The sequence below is a fragment of the Mus caroli genome, unplaced genomic scaffold (genome assembly GCF_978045245.1).
Source record: "Mus caroli unplaced genomic scaffold, Mus_caroli_1 scaffold_14, whole genome shotgun sequence".
NCBI classification, from domain to species: Eukaryota; Metazoa; Chordata; class Mammalia; order Rodentia; family Muridae; genus Mus; species Mus caroli.
Genome location: NW_028227269.1, coordinates 100,028,288 through 100,044,824, shown reverse-complemented (window position 1 = coordinate 100,044,824; position 16,537 = coordinate 100,028,288). Strand labels below are relative to the sequence as shown.

At 43.1% G+C, this 16,537-nt stretch overlaps 1 protein-coding gene, 1 long non-coding RNA gene and 1 pseudogene across 3 annotated transcripts in view; 1 reads left to right on the top strand and 2 right to left on the bottom strand.

The window, feature by feature from the left end:
• Nucleotides 1-2,937: 2,937 nt before the first annotated feature.
• On the bottom strand, nt 2,938-5,043 carry LOC147001316 (uncharacterized). The gene is made up of 2 exons (XR_015045255.1): nt 4,650-5,043; nt 2,938-4,031 (listed from the first exon to the last, which is right to left on the bottom strand). It is a non-coding gene; the product is annotated as an uncharacterized LOC147001316 (long non-coding RNA).
• A 263-nt stretch (nt 5,044-5,306) lies between these two features.
• Trip11 (thyroid hormone receptor interactor 11) overlaps nt 5,307-16,537 on the top strand; it is a 72,330-nt gene continuing 61,099 nt past the window's right edge. The window contains exons 1-3 of one of the 2 annotated variants that reach the window (XM_021178679.2): nt 5,307-5,571; nt 12,130-12,191; nt 15,595-15,705. In XM_021178679.2, coding sequence (XP_021034338.1) covers nt 5,433-5,571; nt 12,130-12,191; nt 15,595-15,705 — 312 coding nt within the window. In that variant the 5' untranslated portion in view covers nt 5,307-5,432. The remainder of the gene's footprint in view (nt 5,572-12,129; nt 12,192-15,594; nt 15,706-16,537) is intronic. The other variant, XM_021178681.3, reaches the window with a different exon arrangement.
• On the bottom strand, nt 11,362-11,865 carry LOC110306664 (large ribosomal subunit protein eL29 pseudogene; annotated as a pseudogene).

Below are 16,537 nucleotides of genomic sequence, written 5' to 3'. Positions count from 1 at the left end.
CTTTTCATTGCTTAGGACTAAACCCAATGACCTTTATACCTGCACCCTCTCCTCAGATCTTTTCCAAGAATAGAATTCCACATTCTTCTTGGAATCTGGTTTTGAATATTTGTTCACTTGTTCTTAACCTTGAGAGACAAAGCACATTAGTAGCTTGCTTTTGTTCTTTTGAGACGTCATCTGTAGAACCTTAATTGACCTGGCCTACATGGTTTGCAGTATGCTACTATTCTTGGTAGCTTTTCTTTTTTTTTCCCTCTACCATTCTCTACCCTATGCTAAGGATCTTCGCTACCCTTTGTCTCTCAGGTCATCACAGAGAAGCTCAGTAGTATTCAGTGAACACTCTGGGTGCTTGGTGTGGACCATGCATTGTTCTAGTTTCTATGAAACAACCAGGAGTGACACTAATCATTCAGAATATATGGACGGCCTCCAGGTCTGTCCTGGGAGGGATGTGTTTAGTACATTACATGGCTCAGTAGCAATGAGCAAGGGCTAGTTTATTGCCTCTCTTGCCACTGTAACAAAATCCCTGACAAGAAAGAACTTAGGAGTGGTCGTTTTGGGTTCTGTGTTGGAACAGGCCATCACAGCAGGGAAAGCCTAGCAGCTACCTGAAGCTACCACGTCCTCCATCTTGGTAGATCAGGAGACAAGACCAGACTGGTATGGCGGGTGGGCTGTAACCTTTCAAGTCCTGCCCCTGGTCCTGCAGTTAGGCCTCACCTCTAAAGGGTTCCGTTACCTCCTCCCTAATCAGCACCACCAGCTAAGGAATCAAGCATTCAAATAAAACTCCAGAGAGGACATCTCACTCAGACCACATCAAGTTCTGCATTGATGACTTCTCATTCATTATAATAAAAATAACACTATTTACAACCTAGAAGGACAGAGAGTAGGGACATAGAAAATACAAAAGTATCCATCTATTTTTCATACGAGAAATGGGTAGTTTGTATAGTATCAATGAGAAAGGACTTGGGGTGGTGAGTGGCTCCTGTCTATTGCTAGAACTCAGAGGGCAGAGATAGGGAGACCTCTAGAGTGTGAGGCCAGCCTGGTTTAGGTGGCAAGCTCAGGCAACATAGCGAGGTGGAGGTGGTGCTGATGACAGTATTTTTCTGAGGCATGGTGCTTCTTCCTGATGTGATGGGTTTAATTGTGCTGTGTTGGTCTTGCTACTTCCTGAGTGATGAGATACTTGGCTCAGGCAAGCTAGCTATTGGGGGTGTTTGGCAGGAAAAGGAAAAGTCTGTGATGGTTGATCTTAACTGTCAACTTGACTGCCTAGGAAGAGGGAACCTCAATTGAAGAAGTCCCTCAAACAGTGGGCTGTGGACATGTCTGTTGAGGCTTTTTTTTTTTTTAAATACTTGATGCAGAAAGATGAGCTCCCTTCCCTCTTGTGGGTGGTACCATCCCTAGGCAGGTGGGCCTGTACCATAAAGAAAGGTGGCTGATTGGGAACCTGAGTGTGAGCTTGTAGGCAGCATTCCTCCATGATGTCTGCTTCAGTTCTTGGCTTGAGTTACTGCCCAGCCTTTCCTCAGTGACCTGAGAGGTACAAGATGAAATAAACCCTTTCCTCCTCCAACGCGCTGTTGGCATAGTGCTTATCACAGCAACAGAAGAGCAATCTAGAACAGTATTTTAAACTCAAATGTTATCAAGTGCATTTGTTTTTTAAACTTACTAGAAAAAAACCAGGCATCTATAAAAACAAGACTGGTATGATTAACACCTGTATACTCATAACCTAATTTCAATAATGACTAATTTCTGACAAATTATTTTGAGACATCTCACTTTGAGACAACATCACATCATGTTACTCCGGCTAGCTTTGAGCTTGTGTGTAGACCAGGCTGGCCTGGGGCTCACAGAGATCCACCTGCCTCCTGAGTGCTAGGAGTAAAGGCATGCGCCACTATGTCTGGGCTCTGATAAATTTTTAAAATTTATTTATTTATTATATGTAAGCACACTGTAGCTGTCTTCAGACACCCCGGAGGAGGGGGTCAGATCTCATTAGGGTTGGTTGTGAGCCACCATGTGGTTGCTGGGACTTGAACTCAGGACCGTTGGAAGAGCAGTCAGTGCTCTTAGCTGCTGAGCCATCTCTCCAGCCCCTGATAATTTTTTTTTTTAATGCATGTATGTTCATGTTTGTCTGTGTGTATGTGTGTTCATGTGGAGGTCAGAAGACAACTTCAGGTGCTCTCTTCAGGAAAGCCATACTTCTTTTTTGAGGCAGGGTGTCTCACTGACCTACAGTTTACCAGTTTGCCTGGCTGGTCAACAAGCCCCAGTGCCCTTCCTGTCTCTCCAACAGCGTGGCACATACATGTGCTGCATGACTTATCTTTTTTATGTGGATGTGGTAGTCAGACTTGGGTCCTCATGTCTGTGAAGCAAGCATGTTGCTTAACTGAGCTATCTCTTCAGCCCAGTTTTTGACAGTCTCCTCTCATGTGCTCCTATTTTTTTTGAAGTATATTCATGATAGCCTAGCATGCTACTTATCGGGGTATAACATTAAGGATCTTGGGCTATAAAAAAAAATCCCCCTGAAGGAAGTTTTAGAATGGGGGGTGTTCTCAACCCCTTTGGAATTGGATATCACATATCTTTCATATCAGATATTTACATTATGGTTCTAGCCAGTTTCCTAACAGTAGCAACATTACACCACAACATGAGGAACTGTATTAAAAGGCTGCAGCATTAAGAGGGTTGAGAAGCACATATTTAGATGTTAGCCCAAATGTTATCATTCATTTGTTCTAATAAATGGTGCAAATCTTATATTTGCATTTTCTTCATTAACTTCATTGATTTTGTAGCACATTGTGAATTTATCAATGTGTGTTTACTGCTCTAGAAGTGGTGGGGCCTGGAGAATGGAGCCGTAAAATGAGGCAGACTAAAATCTCATGCAATAGACAACTTTATTCCGATCTTCAGACATCATACTATGAAGACTAAGAGAAGGCACATGAGCAAAGTGTACAGTCAATCACAAGGGCAAGCCGAATATGACGGGCAAGCACCATGCAAGAACATGTGTTTTTCCCATAGAAGCCTTTAAATAAATACCAATAGCCAGTTGCAATGAATAATCTGAAGTAAATTCACTCTATGCACTACATCTGGGAGGCACACATAAGCACATTCCAGTTCAGTGGTTTTGAGGAAGCTGAGGTCATGTAAATGTCACTCATTTCTTCAGATGAAGGGATGACATGAGAGCTGTAGCCAAGCTGTGTGAATACAGGGCTTGGGCTGAGCCTAGAGCTTTTGCCTGTTCTATCCCTAGGCCTAGGCCTGGAAGCTTCAAGCCTCTCCGTACAATCTAATCTTCCAAGCTGACTGATTCAGTCTTCTCTTGGTTTCTGACTGAATTGCTCTGCTTGGCTTTATACTTCACTTTGGCAACATGTTCTAATCTTCTGGCTCCTTCTCATTCTCTGGCTCCTTATGTCATCACTTGTGTCTAACCTGTTTCTGTAAAACCATCCTGGTAAAATCTCCACACACACCTGTCTCCCCGTCTTAGTCTCTGTCTCTCTCTCTCTCTCTGTCTCTCTCTCTCATAGCCTCTTTCCTCTGCTGTTCTCCTGTGAGTTGGATATATCCTATCTCTGACTCATTCTGTCAAATCTTTCTCTGATTCATCACATTGTCCCTTAATTAGACATCACTTTCAAACAAGGCTGCTTCCTTCTACAAACTTGCCTTATCTTCATGTTAGGGATTAGAGGTGTGTACTAAGGGTGTGTCTGTATTCCAGCCAGACCATACCATATTCCAGGGTTTTTCTGTATTCTGGCCAGTTCCTATGGGTTTAGAAGATCTTTGGATGTGATCCCTTGTCAGAGCATCCATGTTGCTGGATTAAAATTCCCCTATAAGGTCATGAGATTCTTGTCTTGTCTTAAGAGTTTTCTCCTAAGCACCCAGAATTCTCACAGGATTTCATTCTTGGACCGTGTTCCAGCAGACAAGGAGCTTTAGAGGATTTATACCTACAGAAAAAAGGAGATTACAGTTGCTAAACTTTTCAGTCATTCATGAACCCAACTAAATTCATGTTACTCATCACTCATCTTCCTAGACTGAATAAAAGCCAGAGTCCTGTTCATGGTCTACTGGGCCCTTGGGACCCAACTTCTTCATGCCTTCTGGGTCCATACTTACAAATATTCCCCAATTCATTCTTAAGCCATCCTTGCCTTCTTATAAATTCTCAAAATTGCCAGGGGCTTCCAGCCAAAGGGACTTTATACTCAGTTATATCTTATTGTCTAGATAAACTATATGGGAGGCGCCCCCCCTCCCCCATAGCTGTATCTCTCACTTGCTCATTTCAAGTCTCTATGCAAGATTATCTTATTGTGGAGTCTTCAGCCATTTTCTACATTCCCAGGGCTCCACCTACCGTGGCATGCCCACACTATCCTTACCTTACCCTGTTTTATTTTCTCCCTAACATTCCCTAGTGCCCAGAATTAACAGTAGACATGTTAAATCATTTGACGATTACATATACTACACTTAAAAACATTGTATTGGGCATGATGGTACATTCTTGTAATCCAGTATTCATGAGGTAGAAGCAGAAGGCTCATCAGTTCAAAACCAACCTGGATTACAGGAGAGCCTATTTCAAACAAGGGCTGTGGATGTGGCTAAGCCGAAAAGCCTCATAGCCTGTACAAGTCTCTGGATTTGATCTTCAGCACCAAAAATTCTCCATCAAGTCAAGCTGAAAGTGTAGCTCGTTAACCCCACCCCCATTGACAGTGTTCTGGCCTCTTGGGTGTGTGTCTGGATTGAGGTCGCTTCCCTGTGGGCTGGGACGACCTTATCGAATCCTAGCGATGCAATAGCTCCTGTAGGTAGACAAGATCAGAAGGCCGCAGCTGCGCAGGTTGGAAGTGCCGCTGCCACCGCCGCCACTGCCTTTTCGGTCTCCACCTAAAGTTCCGCAGGTAACGCGGAAGTCACGGATCTGGCTGGCCCATTACTTGGTCCTCCGCGATCCCACTGTCCTTCGCGCCCGGGACGCCTCTGGCAGCGGCCCTTCTACGCTATCGCGGAGCTTCTCTATGGTCGCGGCCGCTTTCCCGGCGGTGTCATGGCGGCCGGCGTTGAGTTGGCAGGACTGGCCCACGAAACTGAGGAAAGTCAGTAAAGCTGAGAAAGAAGTGGTGCAGCCGCACGGCGGGAAGCCGTGGGAATGAGCAGAGGCCCCGAGGGGGCCACGGTGACCACAGCGGCGAGCCCTTGGTGAAGCGTCAGGCCGGGCCTCGGCTTTCTGACGCGGCCGTTGGTGGGAGTGCCGTGTCCTGCGAGTCCTCAGCGTCTGGATCCGCACCAGCTTCGGCGTCCAGGGACATTTGGAGAGGACGTGTCCACCCGCAGCGATGTCGTCCTGGCTCGGGGGCCTCGGCTCCGGCTTGGGCCAGTCTCTCGGTCAAGTAGGGGGCAGCCTGGCTTCCCTCACTGGCCAGATTTCGAACTTCACGAAGGATATGCTGATGGAGGGCACGGAGGATGTGCCAGGTAACAGCTGGAGCGAGGGCGGTGGGGCTCGGTTGGGATCCACTTGGTTCCGGGTCCGGTCGGTCGGCAGATGCGGACGGGTCCCGAAGGAGTCACTCCACGCTTTTTTCTCTGCTCTCCTCCCTTTACCTCCGCAGCCGCTTTTCCAGCCTTCAGGACCACGGTGGAGAATTCTGGACCTCTCCCCTCATTGAATATGGTGGATAGCTCAGCGAAGTGGACCTGCTGCTTTTATGCCGAATAGGGTTTTTATTTGGGCGGCCCATGCCTATTACTTACTTCGCCCATAGTTTGGGGGCTGATCTCACTTTGATCCTGTTCCTTTAGTATAACAACTAAAGTATGGCAATTGCCCTCCTTCCCCCCAAATACTTTGTAACATTAATTACTCATAATTAAACACTTGATCTGGCTTTTAGCACGTTGTTAGGGGAATAGGGCTGTTTTTCTATTCAATTGTTTTCTAATTTTGCTCGTCTTGAAGACACTTTGCAGCTGAAAACGTAGTTTTGTGTTTGGCACATTCTCTCACACTTTCAGAGAACTTTATCTTTTGAGAATCTTACCTACCTTTACTCACTTTAAAACTTGAAAAATATTGTGGTGTCTGTGTGTACGTACATGATGCACATATGCATGAGTGTCTACCTCATCGCCCGTGTGTGTGTGTGTGTGTGTGTGTGTGTGTGTGTACATGATGCACATATGCATGAGTGTCTACCTCATCGCTGTGTGTGGAGGCCAGTAGACAAGATTGTGGAGTTCTCTTTTCCCCTTTAGGTGGAATTTGAGGATGGAATTCCTTTTACTTTGCTTGAACGACAAACACCTTTACTCACCCATTCACCTGGCCAGGCTCCTTCCCTAATTTTTGAAGTCATCATCTTGCTGTCCTAATGAATAGTGACCTAGAATTAGATTGTAATCAGTGGTTAGGTTGATTACTCTTCTGATTTCTTGACATTTGTTAATCAAGGAAGTGAGGAGATCCAGCCTCTAAGAGCACTGGCTGCCCTCCCAGAGAACCCAGGTTCTATTCCCAGCACCCAGTGGCAGGTAGCTAGCTCACAACTTCATTCTGTTTTCAGAGAATCGGATGTCACCTTTAGGCCTCAGCAGGCACTAGGCACCCAAATTGTGCACAGACACACATGCATATCATAATACAATAATAATAATATATACTTTTAAAGTTTTAGTCAAGGTTTGCAGTGTAGATTAGGGTGTCCTGGAGCTACCGGTCTTCCTGCCTCTGCCTCTCAGTGCTAGCATTACAAGTGAGTACCACCATGCTAGGACCATCTTATTTCTTTATAAATGAACACCTTACTGTTCTGGTTTAATCTATGGGAAAGACTAGCTAGAGATTGAACTCAAGGTCTCATACATGGTAAGCACACTCCACTGAATTATACTCCCAACTCCTGTTGTTTTTCATCGTGGTTTATTTGCTGTGTGTATTGGATGGAAATAGAGTAAAATGGTTTGATAGAAAAAGTCATTATATTTAGAAGGAAAACTGGATCACTGCCCAAACCTGTCTTACTTCTTGGGCTTCTGTTGATTGGTAATGTTCATGACTTAGGACAATGAGAACAAGAGGCCTTCATATGTCCAGTAAAGGGCCATGGGACTTTAAAGGCAGAAAAGGGCTGATAGCTGTGGGAAAGACTAGATTCTCACTGTATTATAGATAGGAACTATCTGGTATTTCTTTGACCTTAAACTGGAAAATAGTTACCAACTAACCTGATAAAGAGTTTATTTTGTTCTCCTCACCAGAGAGCTTCCTGCACTCTTAAACAAATAGAACTCACCATTTTTCTTTTTTTTTTTTTAATTGACTATTTTATTTATTTACATTTTAAATGTTATTCCCTTTCCCGGTTTCCCCTCCAGAAACCTCCTATACATCCCCCTCCCCCTGCTTCTATGAGGGTACCCCCCCCCATTCCCACCTCCCCGCCCTGGCATTCACTTACACTGGAGCATCGAGCCTTCATAGAACCAAAGGCCTCTCCTCCCATTGATGCCCGACAAGGCTATCCTCTGCTACATATGCGGCTGGAGCTATGGTTCCCTCCATGTGTACTCTTTGGTTGGTCGTTTAGTCCTTGGGAGCTTTGGGGTGGGGGTCTGGTTGGTTGATATTGTTGTTCTTACAATGGGATTGCAAACCCCTTCAACTCCTTTGGTCCTTTCTCTAACTCCTCCATTGGGGACCCCATGCTCAGTTCAATGGTTGGTTTCGAGCATCTGCCTCGCCTCTGTATTTGTCAGGCTCTGGCAGAGCCTCTCAGGAGGTGTCAGCCATATCAGGCTCTTGTCAGCAAGCACTTCTTGGCATCTACAGTAGTTCTGAGTTTGGTGTCTGTATATGGGATGGATCCCCATACAGGTGGGGCAGTCTCTGGATGGCCTTTCCTTCAGTCTCTGTTCCACTCTTTGTCCCTACATTTACTTTTGACAGGAGAAATTCTGAATTAATAATTTTGAGGTGCATGGCCCATCCTTTCCTTTCTTTCTTCTCTCTCTTTATCTCTCTCTCTCTCTCCCTCCCTCTTTCTTTCTTTCTTTCTTTCCCCCTTTCCCCCTTTCCCCCTTTCCCCCTTTCCCCTTCCTTCCTTCCTTCCTTCCTTCCTTCCTTCCTTCCTTCCTTTCTTCCTTCCTTCCTTTCTCTCTCTTTCTTTCTTTCTTTCTTTCTTTCTTTCTTTCTTTCTTTCTTTCTTCCTTTCCCCCTTCTCCCCTTACCCCTTCTCCCCTCCCCCCCTCTTCCCCCTTCCCCCTCCCCCCTTCCCCCTCCCCCCTTCCACCTTCCTTTCCTTTTTCTCTCCTTCCTTCCTTTCCCTTCCTTCCTTTCTTCCTTCTTTCCTTCTTTTGTTCTTTCCTTCCTTCCTTTTTTTTTGTTTGAAACAAAGTCTTATCTGTAGCCTGGGCTGGCCTGGTACTTGCAGTATAGCCCAAGGTTGACCCCAAATAGCATTTCTCCTGCCTCACTTTCATGTAGTATCAATTTTAGTTTTTTTTTTTTTTTTTTTTGAACTCTGTAGCCCTGCCTGCATCTGCCTTTGCAATGCTAAGATCAAAGGCACAGAACACCAAGCCTGACTTACAGTCTCAGCATTAGTGATTTGGGTAGCTGCTGATTTTCCTGAGCTAGAAATCTTTGTCATCTTTGTTTTGTGTCTTTCTTGTCTACTTCAAATTGGCCATATGAGTTTCCATGTCTGCTGCTGTACGAGTGCAGTCTGTTCCAGAAGCTTCTGTCACACAGGCCTCTGCTAGGGTTTCCATCACTCCAAGCCTCTCCATGGAAAGTCTTCACTCCCTCCTTTCCCTGGAAATCAGGTTTTCTATATAACCTTGCTCACGTGTCAGAGACTTTGTCAAAGTGTTCTGACCCCACATGGGGTGAGTTGGTTGCCAGTGTTCTATACTCTAACAGCTTTAGCACTGATGACATCGAGTGATAATTTGACCTTTTCCTTGATGTATAAGGAGGGCTGTTTTAGTTACTTTCCTGTTGCTATAACAAAATGCTATAACCAAGGCAGATTATTAAAGAAAGTTTTTAATTTGGGAGCTCATGGTTCCAGATGGTTAGAGTCTGTGAACATCAGGGCAGGGAGCATAGCAGCAGGCAGTCAGGTGTGCTGCTGGTAGCAGTAGCTGAGAGCTTATATTTGGTCCACAAGCACCAGGTAGAAGGAAGGAGAGCTAACTGGGAATGGCATGGGCTTTTGAAACTTCCAGACTTGCCTGGAGTACCATACCGTCTCCATCCAAGCCATACCTCAATCCTTCCCAGACAGTTCTACTACCTGCTGACAAAACATTCAAATATATGAACCTCTGGAGACCATTCTTTTTTGTTTGTTTGTTGTTTTGTCTGAATAGACTTGACTCGTGTGTGTGTGTGTGTGTGTGTGTGTGTGTTTGCCACATGTGTGTGGCAGTACCCTTGGAGGTCAGAAGAGAGTATTGGACACCTGGAGTTGAAGTTACATGTGATTGTGAGTTGCCTGATGTGGGTGCTGGGAACAGAACGCAGGGTTTACTTCTCAAGCCAGGCCTAACATAGCTCTATCTCTTGCCCTGTTTTTATAATGTTCAGATGCAGAAATGGAAAAATACCAGTACACAAAGGAAGAAGAATGTAATTGGAGATGCTAGTTTCCAGCAGGATTAGTGGTACCATTTTGGCATATCTGGGCCCTGACTATTTTTACTAACTTATTTATTTTTAATTTTCATCCACTTACTTGAGACAGACATTAACTCTACAGTTCAGGCTGGCTTCCATCTCAGCTCCCCTGCTTCAGTTTCTTAAGTATTGCAGGTATGTACCTCCCTCTACCTGACTCGGCTTTGATTACTCATTGAGTCATTCCTTCTTTGGTAGTGGGGCTTAAGTCAGGACTTTGCACACAGCAGGTGGAAATTGTACCATCTGAGCTGCATCTTTTAGTCCTTTGACCACTTTAAATGAAAACAAAGTCAGAATGAGTTCATCCTTTTTTTTGTTGTTGTTGTTTTTGGAGACAGGGTTTCTCTGTATAGCCCTGGCTGTCCTGGAACTCACTCTGTAGTCCAAGCTGGCCTCGAACTCAGAAATCTGCCTGCCTCTGCCTCCCGAGTGCTGGGATTAAAGGCATGTGCCACCATGCCAGGCTCATCCTTGATTTTAAAAGATTTCTTTATTGTTTATGTGTGCATGAGCATAAGTAAGACATACAGAGGGAGGAGGAGGGAGAGAGACAAGGAGAGAGGAGAAGAGGGAGAAAGGAGAGAGCAGTGAGAGCACGTGCTGGTGTGCACGAAGCTTAGAGGACAGCTTTTCAGGAGTCAGTTCTCTCCTTTCACCTCTTTTTTCTCTACACTGTATAAGTGAGCTTCTATCAGTGTTCCCGCCCACAATCTTGACACAGGAGTTCGGGATGACAGATTTTAGGTACCTCATCTGGCTTGTCCTGTAGATTTTAGGGATTGGCATAAGGAATCAGGCTTGGTAACAAGTGCCTTTACTCACAGACATCTTTCTGGCCCTTCATCACTATTTTTAATAATTTCATTTTATGTTACGTTAAATAGTCTTAGAATATTTTTGCATTTTAATTATAGTTCATTAATTAATTGGTAGTCTTGGGACTAGAAGGTGACAGCAAAGTGTAAACTCCAGTTGAGTAAGTTTCATCTAAAGTTACAATATAAGTGAAAAGAGAGGTTTATTAAAAATGTCACAGGGTAAATCGAGACTTCTAAGGTATAGGAGAGAGGAAGATAGGGGGACCTATTGTATTGTAGTGAGCAGCATCAGCAGTGGGAAGTCCTGGTAAAAATTGAATGACTCCTCCTCCTCTTCCTCCTCCTCTTCCTCCTCCTCCTCCTCTTCCTCCTCCTCCTCCTCCTCCTCTTCCTCCTCCTCCTCCTCCTCCTCCTCCTCCTCTTCTTCTTCTTCTTCTTCTTCTTCTTCTTCTTCTTCTTCTTCTTCTTTTTGAGACATGGTATCTCTGTGTAGCCCTGGCTGTCCTGGAACTCACTTTGTAGACCAGGCTGGCCTTGAACTCAGAAATCCGCCTGCCTCTGCCTCCCGAGTGCTGGGATTAAAGGCGTGGGGCACCACTGCCCGGCTATGACATATCTTTTGAATGAGCTCTTTTCAGTCTAGCATTCTGTTTAAACTCAGTGCAATGTATTTCTTTCTTTTTTTTTTTTTCCTTGCCTCAAGTTTATTTGTAAAATCAGCATAGGACAGTTGTCATCTGCAAATAATGTGTGGGTAGATGTGTCACAGCAGTCCATCTGTCTTCACACTGGCAGGAGCCTTTTCTATGGGGCCTTCACAGGGGCCTGGGCTCCTTTGGGAGCCTGAACTGGAACTGAAGCCTGGGCCTTAGCTGGAGCTTTGGCCTCTGCCTTGTTTTGAACCTTGGGCTTTGGTTGGCAGAGCCTACGCCCCTTGGCCATGTTTCTTCGAATCTGCTTCCTAAGCTTGGGGTGAGCGATGAAAGCCAGATGGCTGTGGCTGGGGCCCTTTGGCATCTTGGGCTTGATGGCCTGAGGTTTCACAAGGGCCTTGATGACCTCTGGGCATGCACTCACTGCCTTTGCATTGTTGGCCTGCATCTTCTTCAGGCCTTTCTTGTTGTGCTTCTTGGCAAAGCGCATGCTCCTCAGGAACTTGGGGTCAACCCCCTTAAGAGATTCATATCTTTGTGACTGGGGTTTCTTGATGCCATTTCTGTGCTATTTGTGGAACTGGTGGTGTGTGGTGTGGCTCTTGGACTTGGCCATGTCTACACAGTAACCCGTGGCTCCCACAGTGCCTGGGACTGGAAGTGAAAGAGAAAGGCCTGCAGTGCAACACAGGAAACGGGGCAATGTATTTCCCTTAAGATGTCTCCTTAGGGATGGGGGTACAGCTCAGCAGAGGGGCACTGGACTAACAGAGACAAGGCCTAGGATTCAGTCCCCTAGTACCAGTACCACCACAGGACAAGTGCTTATTACTCCATACGGTGTAAATCAAATACTCAGCATATACTGTTTGTTTTGTAGCAGATTTCCCTAATTCCGGGAGAGAGGAGAATGAAGCCACTCATTCAGTCTTAAGATCAGAGGTAAGGACAATTAAAGACAGTTGTCACACTTCACGTTTCCTCTTCTGAAACCATGAAAGTTATTGAAACTTCCAGTATTTTTAAATGTACTGTCTGACTCTGACCTTTCCTGTTCCTCAGGGTTTCATTTGGATCTGTCTTTTACAAATCCCCCTAAGTGAGGAATGCATGTGTGGTTGCCATGGCTGGCTCCTTTGTAGTCTCATTTCCACTTCTATCTATTGGAAATAGGAAAACTGCCAGATGTAGAAATAGTTCTGGTAAAATTTGTCATTAATATTGCCCGGACATGTGTTACATTGAAGTACATTTATTTGCTTGTATTTATTATCTGTTTTGTTTAGCTTTGCTTTTTGAGCTAAGGTTTCTCATGTGGCTCAGCCTGGCCTTGGAACAGGTGATTCTCTTGCCTTAGCCTCCTGAGTTCTGGGATAACAGGTTTGTCTTAGTCACTGTTCTATTGCTGTGAAGAGACAGCATGGCCAAGGTAACTCTTATGAAAGAAAGCATTTAATTGGGGGTTTGCTTAAAGTTTCAGAGGGTGAGTCCATTATCATGGTGGGATCATGAAAAGCAGTTGAGAGCTATAACCTGATCTACGGGCAGAGAGAGAGAGAGAGAGAGAGAGGAAGGACTGGGCATGGGATTTTGAAACCTCAAAGCCTCAGTGACACACTTCCTTCAACAAGGCCACACTTCTAATCCTTTCAAACAGTGCCTTTCTGTGGTGGCTGAGCTTTTAACTATGAGCTTATGAGGGGTATTCTTATTCAGACTACCACAAGACCAGAACTATTATACCTAGCTAGTGGCACATTTAAATATAATATGAAAAATGGAATTCTGTTCAATCTAGAGTTTTACATTTCCTAAGGTTAGAATAATAATATAATATTTGGAGCAAAGAAGTTAATATATGAATAAGAAGCTAACTTTACTGTTTTGTTCAATATAAGTCAATGTGTAGTTGTCACTATTTCTGGACATTATACTTAAAAGCTTGGAAAAGTTCAGAGGAAAACCCTAAAGAAATTAAAAGGATTTCAGAGTGGGAACTATTGTAAAAGACTATCAGAGCTCAACAATTTAGCCTTGGGATAAGAACAGTAAGAGAACACTTAGTGTTTTAGCAAGTGATGTTCTTAGAGAACTGTGGTAAGCATGATTTTCTCAATTCTGAGTCTATAAAAAGAAAACACCCAATCTCGATGCTAAGACAGTATTTCCTATCAAGCCTTGTTGAACTCTGGCCTAGAATATCAAGGTGAGATTGTGGAATTTTAAAATAGAGGAGGGACTTGTAAGAGAGGGACTTTAGCACTGAGCCTGTAGAAGATAGCATTGTGGTAGCATTTTGAGGCCTTAGCATAGGCACTTGATAAGGGACACGAGTGTGGTGCTGACAGTGCGTTCTTAGTAAGAATGAGCTAAAAATCATTGAGGAGGCCCTCATTGGTACAGACCCACCCAGAAAAGTTAAGAGCGTGTGCATGCTGATGTAACTTGCCAGTGTATATTTTGGAGGAAGTAGGAAAGATTAACCTACTTGAATGATGTCTGCTGTATACAGAATCTGAGAAAGGAAATAGAACTCTTATGTCCTTCTGTGGATCTTAGTCCCTTTAATGGTCTTTATGGTTGTATCGTCTATAGCAAGTATGGTTTTAGAGGCTAGAAATATTTATTTGGAGGAGACATATTCACCCCCTGTAAGCCTCTTCCTCCTTCGATGCTACCGAAACACCAGCAGAAGACAAGGGCTCTGTTGCTGTGGTGCTGTAAATGGCAGTTCTAGCCGCACATGCACATGTCTGTATATGCCCCCATATGCCTACCTCAGGCTTGTGCTCTAGTCTCGCTCTAGCACCTTATGCCACCTTGTACTCAAGACTCACTGATGTACAAGGATAAAGTGATGGCAACAGGTTTTAGTCTAGGCGAAAGGCAATGTGTTTCCAGGGCATTAGATTTGCCTATGCCTAGTTAACCCAATTCCTTATGGTTCTTTTTTATTTTTTTCTTGTTTTGTGTGTTCAAGTCAGATGTGTCTGTGCCACATGTATGGAGGCCTGAGGCCAACCTCAGTTATCGGTTCTTGCCTTCCATCTTGTTTGGGCTGGGTCTCAGGGTTTGTTGCTTCATATGTCAGGCTACCTGGCACACAGGCTCCCAGGGATTCTCCTGAATCCACCCTGCATCTAAAAGTAGGAATAGTGGGATTATACACATGCCTGGCTTTATGCGTGTTCTGGAGTTCTGAGCTCTGGTCCTCACACTGTGCAACAAGCATTTTACCCACTGATCCACCTCCCTAGCTCTGTTTTTTTTAGAGACAGGGTCCTGCTATGTGACATTGGCTAGACTTTTATGAGCCCTAATTGGGAGTCTAATTGCAAATGACACAAATTTACCTAACTAACTTACCTTTTCCTCTTTTTGCCAAAAAATAGTTATATTACATTTGTTGTTTATATCTAGTAGACTCTTTTAGGTTTTTTTATATTATCATTTTTCAGAAGTGTGAATAAATTGATAGTAAAGAACTTGTTTTTTTGTTTGTTTTGTTTTTGAGACAGAGTCTTTCTTCATAGTCTAGCTGTTCTTGGACAGGCAGGATGACTAGACTGACCTTGATCTCTCAGAGATTCACCTGCCTCTGCTTCCCAGTGCTGGGATTAAAGGCAAGTGCCACTATGCCTGGCATAAGGTCATTTAAAAAAGGCTTTTAGTGGCATTGGTATTGGGGAACTTTCTATCATCTTAGAAAACTGCTCAGTTATCCTCATATTCCTATTAGAAGTTTTATTACTTTATAAATACAGCAAACCCTGATTTTCATGTGTATAGGTAAATATTTTGCTTACATATATGTAATAGTCTGATCTCAGAGTCTTTCAAAATCAGGATCAAAGGAAATGAAAGAAAACCACTTAATTCACAGAGGGCCTTTGTGGACACAAAGGTTTTACTGAATGTGTATGAGGGATTAAAACAGTCTTTAAATTCTTTGTCATTAACAACAGTTTTACAGGGTTTGATAGGAACAGAACAAAACAAAAACAACAATAACAACAAAAAGACTAACTAATGTTTAATGTTCTTTGCACTGGGAACCAAGTCTGGGACTCTACTGTCACCTCCGCAGCCTCACCTCTGCTTTTCCCGATTTCATAAAACCAGAACTTTTGGGAATTTTGCCAGCTTCTGAGTTTGTTGAAGAGAAAATAGAGCTAGAATTGGGATTTTAATTTAAAGGTTTATATTTAAAGCCAGAATTCTGTCTGAGATCTTTGATATTTTACATTATTTTTGTGGAATGTTTTTCATGATGCATGCATGTAATGATTGCTAACATGCTTGACTTGAAATATTCCTGTTGAAAATACTTTTTCTTTGCTTCTAGAATGAAAGGCTTAAAAAGCTTTACACTGATCTAGAGGAAAAGCACGAAGCATCAGAACTCCAAATTAAGCAGCAATCTTCGAGTTACCGAAGTCAGTTACAACAGAAAGAGGCAAGAGCTGATTTTCGTTATTTCATGGTTATTTATTTAGGTTGATGAAAGTACTAAAATATTAAATTTATTAAGATTGGGGCAGCATTCCTATTAATTTTATTTTTATAAGCTAATGTTTGGAAAGATTAAATTTTAGCTTTTAAAGAGTCTTAACATTTTAATGATCTAGTGCTTATAAGTTTTAATATTTATGAAATATAATTTAATGTCTGGTTTTTTAGGTTTTAAAAACATTTACTTAATTTAAATTAAATTAAGTTGTTTTGCAGTGCTGGGAATTGAACCTAGGACCTTGAATATGGTAGGTGTTTTTTTTTTTTTTTTCTGTCTTTCTTTATTTTTTTTTCCAGACAGGGTTTCTCTGTATAGCCCTGGCTGTCCTGGAACTCACTCTGTAGACCACGCTGGCCTTGAACTCAGAAATCCCCCTGCCTCTGCCTCCCGAGTGCTGGGATTAAAGGGGTGCACCACCACACCCTGCTGATATGGTAGATAATTTTTAAGTTGGATTTTAGTGTGATCATTGCCAAAACATTTTCCTTTGTAAAATACATTTTGACTATACATGTTAATATTCTTTGTATTGGCACATATGTGATTTTTCACATAAAACTATACTAAATGTTTTACAGTTGAATTTTTCGTATTTCTATTTTCTTTTACTTTAATGAAAATGGTTGTTTTGGTGTTTTAATTTTTCTTGGAAGTCTTAATAATAGATAATAAATAGATACTAAGTAATTTAAGCAATGTTATGCTGAATCCTGTTGTTAAATTTTCTTTTATGTTTAATACTTAAGTAGAGTCCAATGAATACTTATATTAAGTT